This window comes from Salvelinus alpinus, chromosome 1 (genome assembly GCF_045679555.1).
Source record: "Salvelinus alpinus chromosome 1, SLU_Salpinus.1, whole genome shotgun sequence".
Classification (NCBI taxonomy): domain Eukaryota; kingdom Metazoa; phylum Chordata; class Actinopteri; order Salmoniformes; family Salmonidae; genus Salvelinus; species Salvelinus alpinus.
This window is the reverse complement of record NC_092086.1, coordinates 111,516,329-111,534,542: the sequence shown is the minus strand read 5'-3', so window position 1 is coordinate 111,534,542 and position 18,214 is coordinate 111,516,329. Positions and strand designations below refer to the sequence as shown.

At 45.0% G+C, this 18,214-nt stretch overlaps 1 protein-coding gene across 7 annotated transcripts in view; it reads left to right on the top strand.

Moving 5' to 3' along the window:
- LOC139538912 (probable E3 ubiquitin-protein ligase HERC1) overlaps positions 1–18,214 on the top strand; it is a 111,297-nt gene that overhangs the window by 47,963 nt on the left and 45,120 nt on the right. For 5 of the 7 annotated variants that reach the window (XM_071341508.1, XM_071341524.1, XM_071341532.1 and 2 more), the window contains exons 29-39: positions 8,485–8,605; positions 8,919–9,159; positions 9,465–9,631; positions 10,926–11,087; positions 11,248–11,345; positions 11,816–11,914; positions 12,100–12,267; positions 12,978–13,217; positions 13,405–13,488; positions 13,628–13,856; positions 17,317–17,629. In XM_071341508.1, the coding sequence (XP_071197609.1) occupies positions 8,485–8,605; positions 8,919–9,159; positions 9,465–9,631; positions 10,926–11,087; positions 11,248–11,345; positions 11,816–11,914; positions 12,100–12,267; positions 12,978–13,217; positions 13,405–13,488; positions 13,628–13,856; positions 17,317–17,629 (1,922 nt within the window). The remainder of the gene's footprint in view (positions 1–8,484; positions 8,606–8,918; positions 9,160–9,464; positions 9,632–10,925; positions 11,088–11,247; positions 11,346–11,815; positions 11,915–12,099; positions 12,268–12,977; positions 13,218–13,404; positions 13,489–13,627; positions 13,857–17,316; positions 17,630–18,214) is intronic. The other 2 variants (XM_071341517.1, XM_071341499.1) reach the window with 1 other exon arrangement.

The window sequence follows — 18,214 nt, the reverse complement described above, 5'->3', positions numbered from 1 at the left end:
CTAAGTTAGACCAGATGAACCACTACACTGTAAGTTAGACCAGATGAACCACTACACTGTAAGTTAGACCAGATGAACCACTACACTGTAAGTTAGACCAGATGAACCACTACACTGTAAGGTAGACCAGATGAACCACTACACTGTAAGGTAGACCAGATGAACCACTACACTGTAAGGGTAGACCAGATGAACCACTACACTGTAAGGTAGACCATATGAACCACTACACTGTAAGGTAGACCAGATGAACCACTATACTGTAAGTTAGACCAGATGAACCACTACACTGTAAGTTAGACCAGATGAACCACTACACTAAGTTAGACCAGATGAACCACTACACTGTAAGGTAGACCAGATGAACCACTACACTGTAAGGTAGACCAGATGAACCACTACACTGTAAGGTAGACCAGATGAACCACTACACTGTAAGGTAGACCAGATGAACCACTACACTGTAAGGGTAGACCAGATGAACCACTACACTAAGTTAGACCAGATGAACCACTACACTGTAAGTTAGACCAGATGAACCACTACACTAAGTTAGACCAGATGAACCACTACACTGTAAGGTAGACCATATGAACCACTACACTGTAAGGGTAGACCAGATGAACCACTACACTAAGTTAGACCAGATGAACCACTACACTGTAAGTGTAGACCAGATGAACCACTACACTGTAAGTTAGACCAGATGAACCACTACACTGTAAGGTAGACCAGATGAACCACTACACTAAGGTTGACCAGATGAATCACTACACTGTAAGGGTAGACCAGATGAACCACTACACTAAGTTAGACCAGATGAACCACTACACTGTAAGGGTAGACCAGATGAACCACTACACTGTAAGGGTAGACCAGATGAACAACTACACTGTAAGGTAGACCAGATGAACAACTACACTGTAAGGTAGACCAGATGAACCACTACACTAAGTTAGACCAGATGAACCACTACACTGTAAGGTAGACCAGATGAACCACTACACTGTAAGGTAGACCAGATGAACCACTACACTGTAAGGTAGACCAGATGAACCACTACACTAAGTTAGACCAGATGAACCACTACACTGTAAGTGTAGACCAGATGAACCACTACACTGTAAGTTAGACCAGATGAACCACTACACTGTAAGTTAGACCAGATGAACCACTACACTGTAAGTTAGACCAGATGAACCACTACACTGTAAGGTAGACCAGATGAACCACTACACTGTAAGGGTAGACCATATGAACCACTACACTAAGTTAGACCAGATGAACCACTACACTGTAAGTTAGACCAGATGAACCACTACACTGTAAGTTAGACCAGATGAACCACTACACTGTAAGTTAGACCAGATGAACCACTACACTGTAAGGTAGACCAGATGAACCACTACACTGTAAGTTAGACCAGATGAACCACTACACTGTAAGGTAGACCAGATGAACCACTACACTGTAAGGGTAGACCAGATGAACAACTACACTGTAAGGTAGACCAGATGAACCACTACACTAAGTTAGACCAGATGAACCACTACACTGTAAGGTAGACCAGATGAACCACTACACTGTAAGTTAGACCAGATGAACCACTACACTGTAAGGTAGACCAGATGAACCACTACACTAAGTTAGACCAGATGAACCACTACACTGTAAGTGTAGACCAGATGAACCACTACACTGTAAGTTAGACCAGATGAACCACTACACTGTAAGTTAGACCAGATGAACCACTACACTGTAAGTTAGACCAGATGAACCACTACACTGTAAGGGTAGACCATATGAACCACTACACTAAGTTAGACCAGATGAACCACTACACTGTAAGTTAGACCAGATGAACCACTACACTGTAAGTTAGACCAGATGAACCACTACACTGTAAGTTAGACCAGATGAACCACTACACTGTAAGGTAGACCAGATGAACCACTACACTGTAAGTTAGACCAGATGAACCACTACACTGTAAGGTAGACCAGATGAACCACTACACTGTAAGGGTAGACCATATGAACCACTACACTAAGTTAGACCAGATGAACCACTACACTGTAAGTTAGACCAGATGAACCACTACACTAAGTTAGACCAGATGAACCACTACACTGTAAGGTAGACCAGATGAACCACTACACTGTAAGGTAGACCAGATGAACCACTACACTGTAAGGGTAGACCAGATGAACCACTACACTAAGTTAGACCAGATGAACCACTACACTGTAAGGTAGACCAGATGAACCACTACACTGTAAGGTAGACCAGATGAACCACTACACTGTAAGGGTAGACCAGATGAACCACTACACTGTAAGGTTGACCAGATGAACCACTACACTGTAAGTTAGACCAGATGAACCACTACACTGTAAGTTAGACCAGATGAACCACTACACTGTAAGTGTAGACCAGATGAACCACTACACTGTAAGGTAGACCAGATGAACCACTACACTGTAAGGTAGACCAGATGAACCACTACACTAAGTTAGACCAGATGAACCACTACACTGTAAGTGTAGACCAGATGAACCACTACACTGTAAGGTAGACCAGATGAACCACTACACTGTAAGGTAGACCAGATGAACCAATACACTGTAAGGTAGACCAGATGAACCACTACACTAAGGTAGACCAGATGAACCACTACACTGTAAGGTAGACCAGATGAACCACTACACTGTAAGGTAGACCAGATGAACCACTACACTGTAAGTGTAGACCAGATGAACCACTACACTGTAAGGTAGACCAGATGAACCACTACACTGTAAGGTAGACCAGATGAACCACTACACTAAGTTAGACCAGATGAACCACTACACTGTAAGTGTAGACCAGATGAACCACTACACTGTAAGGTAGACCAGATGAACCACTACACTGTAAGGGTAGACCAGATGAACCACTACACTAAGTTAGACCAGATGAACCACTACACTGTAAGGTAGACCAGATGAACCACTACACTAAGTTAGACCAGATGAACCACTACACTGTAAGTGTAGACCAGATGAACCACTACACTGTAAGTTAGACCAGATGAACCACTACACTGTAAGGTAGACCAGATGAACCACTACACTGTAAGGTAGACCAGATGAACCACTACACTGTAAGGTAGACCAGATGAACCACTACACTGTAAGGTAGACCAGATGAACCACTACACTGTAAGGGTAGACCATATGAACCACTACACTAAGTTAGACCAGATGAACCACTACACTGTAAGTTAGACCAGATGAACCACTACACTAAGTTAGACCAGATTAACCACTACACTGTAAGTTAGACCAGATGAACCACTACACTGTAAGTTAGACCAGATGAACCACTACACTAAGTTAGACCAGATGAACCACTACACTGTAAGGTAGACCAGATGAACCACTACACTGTAAGTTAGACCAGATGAACCACTACACTGTAAGGTAGACCAGATGAACCACTACACTGTAAGGGTAGACCATATGAACCACTACACTAAGTTAGACCAGATGAACCACTACACTGTAAGTTAGACCAGATGAACCACTACACTAAGTTAGACCAGATGAACCACTACACTGTAAGGTAGACCAGATGAACCACTACACTGTAAGGTAGACCAGATGAACCACTACACTGTAAGGGTAGACCAGATGAACCACTACACTAAGTTAGACCAGATGAACCACTACACTGTAAGGTAGACCAGATGAACCAATACACTGTAAGGGTAGACCAGATGAACCACTACACTGTAAGGTTGACCAGATGAACCACTACACTGTAAGTTAGACCAGATGAACCATTACACTGTAAGTTAGACCAGATGAACCATTACACTGTAAGTTAGACCAGATGAACCACTACACTAAGTTAGACCAGATGAACCACTACACTGTAAGTGTAGACCAGATGAACCACTACACTGTAAGGTAGACCAGATGAACCACTACACTGTAAGTTAGACCAGATGAACCACTACACTGTAAGTGTAGACCAGATGAACCACTACACTGTAAGGTAGACCAGATGAACCACTACACTGTAAGGTAGACCAGATGAACCACTACACTGTAAGGTAGACCAGATGAACCAATACACTGTAAGGTAGACCAGATGAACCACTACACTAAGTTAGACCAGATGAACCACTACACTGTAAGTGTAGACCAGATGAACCACTACACTGTAAGTTAGACCAGATGAACCACTACACTGTAAGGGTAGACCATATGAACCACTACACTAAGTTAGACCAGATGAACCACTACACTGTAAGTTAGACCAGATGAACCACTACACTGTAAGTTAGACCAGATGAACCACTACACTGTAAGTTAGACCAGATGAACCACTACACTGTAAGGTAGACCAGATGAACCACTACACTGTAAGTTAGACCAGATGAACCACTACACTGTAAGGTAGACCAGATGAACCACTACACTGTAAGGGTAGACCATATGAACCACTACACTAAGTTAGACCAGATGAACCACTACACTGTAAGTTAGACCAGATGAACCACTACACTAAGTTAGACCAGATGAACCACTACACTGTAAGGTAGACCAGATGAACCACTACACTGTAAGGTAGACCAGATGAACCACTACACTGTAAGGGTAGACCAGATGAACCACTACACTAAGTTAGACCAGATGAACCACTACACTGTAAGGTAGACCAGATGAACCACTACACTGTAAGGTAGACCAGATGAACCACTACACTGTAAGGGTAGACCAGATGAACCACTACACTGTAAGGTTGACCAGATGAACCACTACACTGTAAGTTAGACCAGATGAACCACTACACTGTAAGTTAGACCAGATGAACCACTACACTGTAAGTGTAGACCAGATGAACCACTACACTGTAAGGTAGACCAGATGAACCACTACACTGTAAGGTAGACCAGATGAACCACTACACTAAGTTAGACCAGATGAACCACTACACTGTAAGTGTAGACCAGATGAACCACTACACTGTAAGGTAGACCAGATGAACCACTACACTGTAAGGTAGACCAGATGAACCAATACACTGTAAGGTAGACCAGATGAACCACTACACTAAGGTAGACCAGATGAACCACTACACTGTAAGGTAGACCAGATGAACCACTACACTGTAAGGTAGACCAGATGAACCACTACACTGTAAGTGTAGACCAGATGAACCACTACACTGTAAGGTAGACCAGATGAACCACTACACTGTAAGGTAGACCAGATGAACCACTACACTAAGTTAGACCAGATGAACCACTACACTGTAAGTGTAGACCAGATGAACCACTACACTGTAAGGTAGACCAGATGAACCACTACACTGTAAGGGTAGACCAGATGAACCACTACACTAAGTTAGACCAGATGAACCACTACACTGTAAGGTAGACCAGATGAACCACTACACTAAGTTAGACCAGATGAACCACTACACTGTAAGTGTAGACCAGATGAACCACTACACTGTAAGTTAGACCAGATGAACCACTACACTGTAAGGTAGACCAGATGAACCACTACACTGTAAGGTAGACCAGATGAACCACTACACTGTAAGGTAGACCAGATGAACCACTACACTGTAAGGTAGACCAGATGAACCACTACACTGTAAGGGTAGACCATATGAACCACTACACTAAGTTAGACCAGATGAACCACTACACTGTAAGTTAGACCAGATGAACCACTACACTAAGTTAGACCAGATTAACCACTACACTGTAAGTTAGACCAGATGAACCACTACACTGTAAGTTAGACCAGATGAACCACTACACTAAGTTAGACCAGATGAACCACTACACTGTAAGGTAGACCAGATGAACCACTACACTGTAAGTTAGACCAGATGAACCACTACACTGTAAGGTAGACCAGATGAACCACTACACTGTAAGGGTAGACCATATGAACCACTACACTAAGTTAGACCAGATGAACCACTACACTGTAAGTTAGACCAGATGAACCACTACACTAAGTTAGACCAGATGAACCACTACACTGTAAGGTAGACCAGATGAACCACTACACTGTAAGGTAGACCAGATGAACCACTACACTGTAAGGGTAGACCAGATGAACCACTACACTAAGTTAGACCAGATGAACCACTACACTGTAAGGTAGACCAGATGAACCAATACACTGTAAGGGTAGACCAGATGAACCACTACACTGTAAGGTTGACCAGATGAACCACTACACTGTAAGTTAGACCAGATGAACCATTACACTGTAAGTTAGACCAGATGAACCATTACACTGTAAGTTAGACCAGATGAACCACTACACTAAGTTAGACCAGATGAACCACTACACTGTAAGTGTAGACCAGATGAACCACTACACTGTAAGGTAGACCAGATGAACCACTACACTGTAAGTTAGACCAGATGAACCACTACACTGTAAGTGTAGACCAGATGAACCACTACACTGTAAGGTAGACCAGATGAACCACTACACTGTAAGGTAGACCAGATGAACCACTACACTGTAAGGTAGACCAGATGAACCAATACACTGTAAGGTAGACCAGATGAACCACTACACTAAGTTAGACCAGATGAACCACTACACTGTAAGTGTAGACCAGATGAACCACTACACTGTAAGGTAGACCAGATGAACCACTACACTGTAAGGTAGACCAGATGAACCACTACACTGTAAGGTAGACCAGATGAACCACTACACTAAGTTAGACCAGATGAACCACTACACTGTAAGTGTAGACCAGATGAACCACTACACTGTAAGGTAGACCAGATGAACCACTACACTAAGTTAGACCAGATGAACCACTACACTGTAAGGTAGACCAGATGAACCACTACACTGTAAGGTAGACCAGATGAACCACTACACTGTAAGGTTGACCAGATGAACCACTACACTAAGTTAGACCAGATGAACCACTACACTAAGTGTAGACCAGATGAACCACTACACTGTAAGGTAGACCAGATGAACCACTACACTGTAAGGTAGACCAGATGAACCACTACACTGTAAGGGTAGACCAGATGAACCACTACACTGTAAGGTAGACCAGATGAACCACTACACTGTAAGTTAGACCAGATGAACCACTACACTAAGTTAGACCAGATGAACCACTACACTGTAAGGTAGACCAGATGAACCACTACACTGTAAGGTAGACCAGATGAACCACTACACTGTAAGGGTAGACCAGATGAACCACTACACTGTAAGGGTAGACCAGATGAACCACTACACTAAGTTAGACCAGATGAACCACAACACTGTAAGTTAGACCAGATGAACCACAACACTGTAAGTTAGACCAGATGAACCACTACACTGTACGGTAGACCAGATGAACCACTACACTAAGTTAGACCAGATGAACCACTACACTAAGTTAGACCAGATGAACCACTACACTGTAAGTTAGACCAGATGAACCACTACACTGTAAGTTAGACCAGATGAACCACTACACTGTAAGTTAGACCAGATGAACCACTACACTGTAAGGTAGACCAGATGAACCACTACACTGTAAGGTAGACCAGATGAACCACTACACTGTAAGGGTAGACCAGATGAACCACTACACTGTAAGTTAGACCAGATGAACCAGTACACTGTAAGTTAGACCAGATGAACCACTACACTGTAAGGTAGACCAGATGAACCACTACACTGTAAGGGTAGACCAGATGAACCACTACACTGTAAGGTAGACCAGATGAACCACTACACTGTAAGGGTAGACCAGATGAACCACTTCACTGTAAGGTAGACCAGATGAACCACTACACTAAGTTAGACCAGATGAACCACTACACTGTGAGGGTAGACCAGATGAACCACTACACTGTGAGGGTAGACCAGATGAACCACTACACTGTGAGGGTAGAGCAGATGAACCACTACACTGTAAGGTAGACCAGATGAACCACTACACTGTAAATTCAGTTACATATCATCACTGCACAGGGACACCCACCATAGTAGTAAATAGTAATTACTTGAGCAAACATAAACAAGTTGGGGCAGCAGGTGGTTAGAGTGTTGGGCCAGTAACCGAAAGGTTGCTGGATCGAATCCCCGAGCTGACAAGGTAAAAATCTGTCATTCTGCCCCTGAACAGGCAGTTAACCCACTGTTCCATGGTAGGCCATCATTGTAAATAAGAATTTGTTCTTAACTGACTTGCCTAGTTAAATAAAGGTAAAATAAAATACATTTTAAAAAGTTGACGCTGGTAGTTTGAACAATGCGTTAAGGAAGGGGAAGGGGACCCATCACATGTAGAACAGTAAGTCTTTACTGTGTGCTGACAAGGACGAGACTCACTGGCACGTGCTAAATACTCAACTGCTGAGATCTAGCTCTGCCAGGTGACAATAGTCATTTCAAGTTGATTGTGTAGTATTTTAATGTTATACCGATGTGTTTCTGTCCCCAGTCTGGGACCCAGTCAGCGTCTATGTTTACCCAGAGAGAGCTACAGTCTGCTGCCCACACCCTCTACCAGCAGGTGGTCCGAGTCCTGAGACAGAAGGTCCTCCTGGAGAGGGAACAGACAGGTTGGGGTCCAAATATTATATAACACATTTACTTTAGACTGGTCCAAGATCTGTTGGTTTCCGTATAGCCAACTCTTTTGGCCATTGGCAAGACGGCACAAACAGATCTGGCTACAGTAACATGACTCCAGGGTCTGCTTCCACACATTCATATATCCATCCCTGACAGTGATTTCCCCTTGCCTGATCCCAGATATGTTTGTGCTGTCTTACCCCATTTCGATCATAGGAGTTGCCTCCACAGCATAAACAGGTCTGGGATCAGGCTAGCAGTGTGTTCACCCTTTTTGTATTCCCTCCCTCTCTCTCTCAGGCTCCTACCAGCCCCTGCTGTTGGCCACAGTGTTTGCCTTGAATTTCCACTACCAGCCAGTAGATCTGGTGGTGGTCTGTAAGTCTGGCATCCTGGAGATCCTGTCGTTGCTGACAGACAACACGTGTGTTCTGATGAACCAGCGCTGGCTAGCAGCCTCTGTGTCCGGAAGCATGCTGCTGAATGAAGCCGTAAAACTGGCCTGTGCCCGCCTACTGCAGATACTGGCCATCGCTGCTAGGTGAGTAGACTGGACAGGGATGAGGAAAGGAAATAGGAAAGGAACTAGGACGCTAGGTGAGAATGCTGCCGAGTGGAGCTGGCCTGCTGGAGATGCTGGCCATCGCTGATCGTTATGTAGCTACCTTGCTTAGTGCACAACAGCAGAATATGGCGTCTAGGATACTTAGAATCCCACCAGATGTATTTATTTAACCAGCGACCTTCTAGTTGCAGACCTGGCTTCTCTAACCTCTAGACTACCTGCCGCCTAACTGAAGTCCACCCTCTCTGTGTGTGTGTGTTTGTGTTCTGTTCTGTTCCCAGTTCGTGTGAGGACTCTCTGCCTCTGGACGTGTCTCAGGCCCTGCTGGATGTGATGCGTGAGCAGCTCCAGAGTCTGTTACACATGGTCCACCAGCAGGAGGCGCTGGAGAACACGGCAGCAGAGGAAGCAGACCAGGACACCTCCACCAAGAGGATCCGGAAAGAGGGTGAGGCAACGTTAGAGGGGGAAAATACTTACTTTTACTTAGGCCTTTAAATTCCATGGACAACATAGGACATCATAGGGGGGAGATGACCTATTTGTCGCATAGAGTAGGCCAGAAGGCTAAACTGAAAAACATGAGCTGAAACTTAAGCCTACATTAACCTTGAACTCTACCAAATAAAATGATGGCAGAGCCGCAAAAGCACTTCTGTACAAGGGTTTATTTACATAGTGATTCTGAAAGAAGAATTGTACTGTCACTAAAGTGTACATTATGGGGACAGCTAAACAGTGCTGCCACTAAAGTATACATTATGGGGACAGCTAAACAGTACTGCCACTAAAGTATACATTATGGGGACAGCTAAACAGTACTGCCACTAAATTATACATTATGGGGACAGCTAAACAGTGCTGCCACTAAAGTATACATTATGGGGACAGCTAAACAGTACTGCCACTAAAGTATACATTATGGGGACAGCTAAACAGTACTGCCACTAAAGTATACATTATGGGGACAGCTAAACAGTACTGCCACTAAATTATACATTATGGCGACAGCTAAACAGTACTGCCACTAAATTATACATTATGGGGACAGCTAAACAGTACTGCCACTAAAGTATACATTATGGGGACAGCTAAACAGTACTGCCACTAAAGTATACATTATGGGGACAGCTAAACAGTACTGCCACTAAAGTATACATTATGGGGACAGCTATACAGTACTGCCACTAAAGTATACATTATGGGGACAGCTAAACAGTACTGCCACTTAAAGTATACATTATGGGGATAGCTAAACAATACTGCCACTAAAGTATACATTATGGGGACAGCTAAACAGTAGTGCCACTAAAGTATACATTATGGGGACAGCTATACAGTACTGCCACTAAATTATACATTATGGGGACAGCTAAACAGTACTGCCACTAAAGTATACATTATGGGGACAGCTAAACAGTACTGCCCCATCAACAGCTCAATTAAAAAGGTTCCCTCTTGATATGAGAGGCTCCTTTTGTAGGGGAAGCCCCTCCCACCAAACGCATGAATTAATTAAGCCATTACAAACATCAAAGCCTACATTTATCAGTCAGCTAAACATATCATGTAAGGTAAGGGAGAGAACCTGACAGGTCGGTTATGACTAATGTGTGTTTGTTCTGAGTGTAAAAAATTAAGTATTCACTGTTCCTCAACGCCATTGTTGTGGCCCAGTATGAGATGTTAGCTGGACATAATGTCAGGTGTGATGAACCTTCACAGTTTACATTTCTCTGTAGGGATGGAGGTGGTGCGGAGCAGTAGGGTCATCGAGTCTCAGCTCGCTGACTTCTTGGTATTCCTGAGGCGTATCCTGTCGCTAAGGGTGACCAAGCGAGTCTCTGCCTTCATCAAGTGGATCGATCCACTCATGACCATCATCTCACACAAGTGCTCTTCGGGTAAGGGCTGAACGCAGTCAACAATTCCATTTTGATTCTCTTTACACTGCGGAAAATTGTGGGGATGTGTCATGTCTCTGCACTTGTATCACCTTTTAAAATGTTTAATCAAATATAACTTGATCAGCTGCTTGAAATTAAGATGTGACGTTTCCATTAGGTTCTCCACGATTCCGGAACTTGAGAACCAAACTGCTAGCCTTCCACATTCTGGAAGGTCTGTTACCGGCCTGTTCTGATACAGCACAGATTGAACAGGTGAGACCACAGAGTATTCTACTGTCTCTGTTGTCTGTCTGAGACCACAGAGTATTCTACTGTCTCTGTTGTCTGTCTGAGACCACAGCGTATTCTACTGTCTCTATTGTCTGTCTGTCTGAGACCACAGAGTATTCTACTGTCTCTGTTGTCTGTCTGAGACCACAGAGTATTCTACTGTCTGTCTGTCTGAGACCACAGAGTATTCTACTGTCTCTGTTGTCTGTCTGAGACCACAGAGTATTCTACTGTCTCTGTTGTCTGTCTGTCTGAGACCACAGAGTATTCTACTGTCTCTGTTGTCTGTCTGTCTGAGACCACAGAGTATTCTACTGTCTCTGTTGTCTGTCTTAGACCACAGAGTATTCTACTGTCTCTATTGTCTGTCTGTCTGAGACCACAGAGTTTTCTACTGTACCTGCCAGTTATAAAGAATGGAACTTACTTTTTTCCCCCTCCCTCCCCTTCAGATTGTTGATCAGCTGTTTGGGCTTCTCTCAGTGTGTATGTGGGAGGAGCCTTTAGCTGTGAAGAAGAACCAAGAGAAAACAGCAGAGAGCTCCAACAGGGTATTCACAGTAACAATATCATGGACGTTTTATGAACTTGGTGTGGTGTTGAGTTTGAGTAATGTGGTCCTGTGTATCTCAGTTGGTAGCTTAAAAGGTCATGGGTCATGAACTTACTTACTATACTCTAAGTCACTTATGATAAAAGCATATGCTAAATGGTATACATGTTCATGCTGTTCCAGGACCCAGGGAGTGAAGATGAGTCTATTCCTATTGGAGACTTCTCCTTTGACCCCTACAAGCTGATCTGCTGCTCGTTGGAGAGCGGCAACGTCCTGTCTCATGGATCAGGAGGGAAGGGCTACGGCCTCGCCACCACAGCCATCAACTCCGGCTGCTTCATATGGAAGGTAAGGGGGAGGTATTAAAGTACTTTATTTAATGAGTAAAATGTACAGGATAAGATACGATGGATCAGGAGGGAAGGGGTACGGCCTCGTCGCTAACGCCTTGCCACTCCATCACCTCAGGCTGGTTTTTATGGACGGTAGACTGTCTGTACTAGTTAATCAGTGTGTTTTGAGAGGATCCATTTGAGCAAGGTGAGGCACAGAATCTCTAATCTTGATCGTACGGAGTAGTAGTATTTTAGGATTCAAGGTGAGGCACAGAATCGCTAATCAAAAATCAAATTAAATTTGATTTGTCAGATGCGCAGAATATAACAGGGTTAGTAGACCTTACAGTGAAATGCTGACTTACAAGCTCTTAACCAACAATGCTTTAAGAAGTTAAGAAAAAAAAGTTAAATAAAAGTAACAAATAATTAAAGAGCAGCAGTAAAATAACAGTAATGAGGCTATATACAGGGGGTACTTGTACTGAGTCAATGTGCGGGGGCCCCGGTTAGTCTAGGTAATATGTACATGTAGGTAATCTTGATCATACTAAGAAGTATTTAGGATGCACGGTGATTTGTAGATAAGTGATTCTGTACAGTTTGACTACAATGTCAATGATGATGTCAGACATACACAATGATTAAATACATAAATACATTAAATCATATAAATCGGGCAACATTGTATCCTCCTAATTCCCCTTCATCGCCCTCCTCCAGTTCAACATCACCAAGGAGAACAAAGGGAACGAGGGCACCTGTATCGGAGTGTCTCGCTGGCCCATCCGGGACTACAACCACCGCACCACCACGGACATGTGGCTGTACCGAGCCTACAGCGGTAGTCTGTACCACGGAGGGGAGCTGGGCCGGGCCCTGCCATCCTTCACTCAGGGTGACACCATCACCTGTGTCCTGGACATGGAGGCTAGGACCATCTCTTTTGCCAAGAACAACAAGGTCTGTATACTTTACAGCCTGGGGAGGAAGGGAATTAAATTCAACCCAATTAAATTCAGTTTAAAAGGCAATTATTACGATACAATAACACTTTTATTGTCCATTTCCATTACATTTGTTGCTGGCAGGCATAGGATATTTGTCTGAATATCATTAGGACATGCCTAATATTGTGTCTTGTTGACAGGAGCCTAAACTGGCTTTTGAAGGTGTGGAGGCCACAGAGTTGTACCCTTGTGTGTTATTCTACAGCAGCAACCCTGGAGAGAAGGTGTGTGTGTGTGTCTTTAATTGGCTCTTTTAATACAAGGTAGATGTCTATGAAACATTTTGAAGTTACAAGCATAATGCTATCAGTCTGCTTTCAATGGACTAAAGTAGGACTCACCACTACCCTGCTCTACCCCTAGGTGGCACTGTGTGACCTCCAGATGAGAGGCATGCCCAGTGACCTGCTGCCTGGTGAACCACTGTGTTCCCCCCGCACCACAGTACTGCTGGAGGCCACGGTTCAGCTCCTCCGCAAGCTGCACCAGTGTGACGGCTACTGGACACAACACATCAACCAGCACATGCAGAGCCGGCTGGAGCTCATAGGACCGCTCATGAAGGAGGGAGGCCTGGGGACTGTCAAACATGGTCAGCCACTGGGCGCACACACTAGCAGTATGATACATTTAGCAGACGCTCTTATCCAGAGTGACTTAGTTAGTACATTCAAAATAGCGAGGTGGGACAACTACATTTCACCGGCAGAAAGTACATTATTCCTCAATAACGTATCAAGTGCTGGTTGTTATTTTTGTATATTTTTATTTGAGGGAGGGGGGTCACGATGAGGATTATTTAAGATACTGTTTGAAGAGGTAGGGTTTCAGATGTTTTCGGGGAGATGGGCAGAGACTTTGCTGTCCTAGCTTCAGGGGGAAGCTGGTTCCAACATTGGGGTGCCAGGACAGAAGAGCTTGGACTGGGCTGAGCGGGAGTGCCAAGAGACCTGAGGTGTCAGAACGGAATGCTCAGGTTGGGGTGTAGGGTTTGAGCTTAGTCTGAAGGTAGGGAGGGGCAGTTCCTCTCGTTGTTCTGTCGGTAAGCACCACGGTCTTGGTTGTGTGGAGCGTGCGCAGGATCGAGGTGACAGAACTTGGGAAGGTTGAAAACCACGAGCGCTGCAGCGTTCTGGATCAGTTTCAGGGTTTGATGGCACAAGCGGGAGCCCAGCCAACAGCGAGTTTCAGTAGTCCAGACGGGAGAAGACAAGTGCCTGGATTAGGACCTGTGCCAATTCCTGTGTGAGGTAGGGTCATACTCTACGAATGTTGTAGAGCATGAACCTGCAGGAGCGAGTCACTGCTTTGATGTTTGCAGAGAACAACAGGGTTTTGTCCAGAGTTACGCCAATGTTCTTTCCACTCTGGGAGGGTGACACTGGAGTTGTCAACCGTGAAGGAGAGGTATTTGAGCGAGCAGGCATTCCCCCCGAGGAAGAGCAGTTCCGTCTTGTTGAGCTTGATGTGGTGGGCCGACATCCAAGTTGGGTGTCAGAAGGAGAAAAATATTTAAGTGTCACCCGCATAGCAATGATATGACGGAGCCGACTGACTTGGTATATAGAGAGAAGTGAAGAGGGACTAGAACCGAGCCCTGGGGGACACCAGTGGTGAGAGTACGTGGTGCAGACACAGATCCTCTCCACGTCACCTAGTAGGAGAGACCTGCAGAGCCTGAGACGCCCAACCCTGAGAGGGTGGAGAGGAGGATCGGATGGTTCATGGTGTTGAATGCAACGTACAGATGTAGGAGGATGAGAACAGAGGAGAGAGAGTCAGATTTGGCAGTGCGGAGAGCCTCCGTGACACAGAGAAGAGCAGTCTCGGTTGAGTGACTGGTTAGGGTCAAGATCATTCTGAGATGAGAATGTTGATCAGACAGCACCCTCAAGTGTTTTGGAAAGAAAAGGATACAGGTCTATAGTTTTTGACGTCAGATGATTAGTGTTGGTTTCTTGAGGGAAGCAACTCGTGCCATTTTGAAGTCAGAGGGGACTCAGCGCCAGTGGTGAGGGAATTCAGGAATGGGAGATAGTCTGGAGAAGGGAGGATGGCAGGTTGTCTGGAGGCCAGACCTCACTAGTTAAGAGAGAGGGGGAGAAAGAGGTCAAGGCTTAGGGTAAGTTCTGTGTGAGTTGAGACCAGTGGACTCAGTAGGCTGAGTGAATGAGTAGCGGATGTCGGGAGGGGGTGGAAGATTAAGGTGGGAGGAGAAAGTAGAAAATAGTTTCCTATGGTTAGAGGCAGAAGCTTGAAATGTAGTGATAGAAAGTGGCTTTTAGCAGTGGATACAGAGGAAGAGACAGTAGAGAGAAGGGACTGAAAGGATAATAGGTCCTTTGGAAGTTTAGTTTTCCTCCATGTTTACTTCCCTCCATTTTTACTCAGCTACCCGCAGCCCTGTTCTGTAAGCTCGCAATCAGTCACTCAGCCATGGAGCAGGAGGGGAGGCCCGAGCCAACCTGGAGGAAAGGGGACAGTGCAAATCATGGGATGAGGAGAATAGTGTCGAAGAGGCAGAATCAGGAGACAGGAGGGAGAAGGATTTAGCAGAAGGGAGAGATGATAGAAGAGGAAAGAGTAGTGGGAGAGAGAGAAGATTACGTCCTCACATGACCATCTGGGTAGCGGCTGAGTGGTCAGGGTTGGAGGAAAGGAAATCAAAGTAGTGATCTGAGACCTGGAGAGGGGTTGCAGTGAGATAAGTAGGCGAGCAGCCTCTAGTAAAGATGAGGTCAAGCATATTGCCTGCTTTTTGAGTTGGAGGGGATTGGGAAAGGGTGAGGTCAAAAGAGGCAAGGAGGGGAAATAAATTAATCGAAGGCAGATGTCGGGAGGTTGAAGTCACCAAGTACGAAGAGCGGTGAGCCATCGTCAGGAAATTAGCTTATCAAGGTGTCAATCTCATTGAGGAACTCTCCCAGGGTACCTGGTGGTCGATAGATGACAATGTTAAGCGTGAGTGGACACGTGACAATGTGGAATTCAAATGAGGAGATGGACAGGTGAGGGAGAAAGAAATCTCCACTGAGGAGAAATGAGTAGACGTGTGCCGCCACCGCGACGACCAGATGCTCTCGGACTATGAGAGAAAACAGTCAGATGAAGAAAGAGCAGCTGGAGTAGCAGTGTTCTCTGGGGTGATCCCTGTCAGGGACAAGTCAAGAGACTGAAGGGCAGCATAGGCTGAGATGAACTCTGCGTTCTTGATCGCAGATCGGCAGTTCCAAGCGCTGCCAGAGACCTGAGAATTCCATGGTTTGTGCGCGCGGGGTACACTAAATTATAAGGGTAGCAGCCGAGAGGTGAGGAGTGTCTGTAACGCCTACAGGGAGAGGAGCGAACAGGTATAGAAAACACACAGAGCTACAAAGAGCAAAATGAGAATCTATAAATAACTAGGTAATATACTGAGAGAGTGGTGTGGAGCCTTCCACGAACAACTCGGGAAGAACTTACAGCTGCCTCTGAGAAACCAGTGGAGTATGAAGAACTAACACTAATTGCCAATTGCCTAGCAGACGAGGAGAGCACCCCTCCCTGTACTAATTGCTGATTGCCTAGGAGAGGTGAAACCACTCCCCCCTCCAATACAGCCACTGGTTACCAAAACAAGTCACACATTGCCCCGCCCCTTGACCCTGGTTGATGTGTCAACAACTATCTGATGAGCAGTCATCAGTTCACACACCAAGTAGACCACTGGGAAGACAGGCAGCACTTAAAGTAGTTGGTCCTAGCTAGGAAAATGACAGTACTAGACCACAACAAATAATCACTCCTGGCGATATCAGGAGTCCTCTAGATATAGAATATATAGATATATATATATATTCTATATATTCTAGATATAGAATGAAGTACGCTGAGAAGTTGGTTATATATACTCAGAAAAGAGATGAAACCTGTCCCTCTCTAATACAGCCACTGATTACCAAAACAAGTCACAAATTCACACACCTGAATACGTTCACAGAATAGAGAAAGAGCTCAAACTAACTCACTATTCAACAATGATTTCTTTAAAATCTGATTTCTGTCAAATCCAGCAGGCCCGAGACCTAAAGGAATTGATGAAAGGGAGAAGAACAAGGAGCAGGTCGGGAGTTGTGTTGGAGAGGAGACTGTAGACCCAGGGGACTTGGTGACGGGACCCTCAGGCCTCTCTGAGACTCAGCTGGGTGCTTTGTGCTCTGAGGTGTGGCCGGTGCTGGCCCTGATCGGAGGAGTGGACAGTGGGCTTCGGGCAGGGGGGCTCTGCCTGCACAAACCCAGTGGGAGAAGGGCCACCCTGCTGGGGGTACTGAAGGAAGGAAGCCCCCTAGCCAAGCTTCAATGGGAGGAGGCTGACCTCTCTGTCAGGTATTACAGTAGAGATTACACACACGCACACGCACACACGCACACACACACACTCAACTGTAGAGAATTGTTTTCATGCACAGTGCTGTTTATTTCCAGACTTGTGTGATAGCAAAGCAACAATGGATGTCTTACAATATCTGTATCATTAATTGATCTCTAGCCCTGTGTCTGTCTGTCTGTCTGTCTGTCTGTCTGTCTCCAGTTCCATCCTGTTCTGTCTGTCTCCAGTTCCATCCTGTTCTGTCTCTCTACAGTTCCATCCTGTTCTGTCTGTCTCCAGTTCCATCCTGTTCTGTCTCTCTACAGTTCCATCCTGTTCTGTCTCTCTACAGTTCCATCCTGTTCTGTCTCTCTACAGTTCCATCCTGTTCTGTCTCTCTACAGTTCCATCCTGTTCTGTCTCTCTACAGTTCCATCATGTTCTGTTGTGCATGTCTGTCTTTCTTTCTTTTCTGTTTATTTCTGTTCTGTTTTAATCATGTGTCTTTCCCTCGGTTACCTAATTCACCCTTCTTACCTTTCCTTTTTCTTCCTTTTTGTTTCTCTTCTTTTTTTGTCCTCCCTCCTTCATTCCCTCCCTCC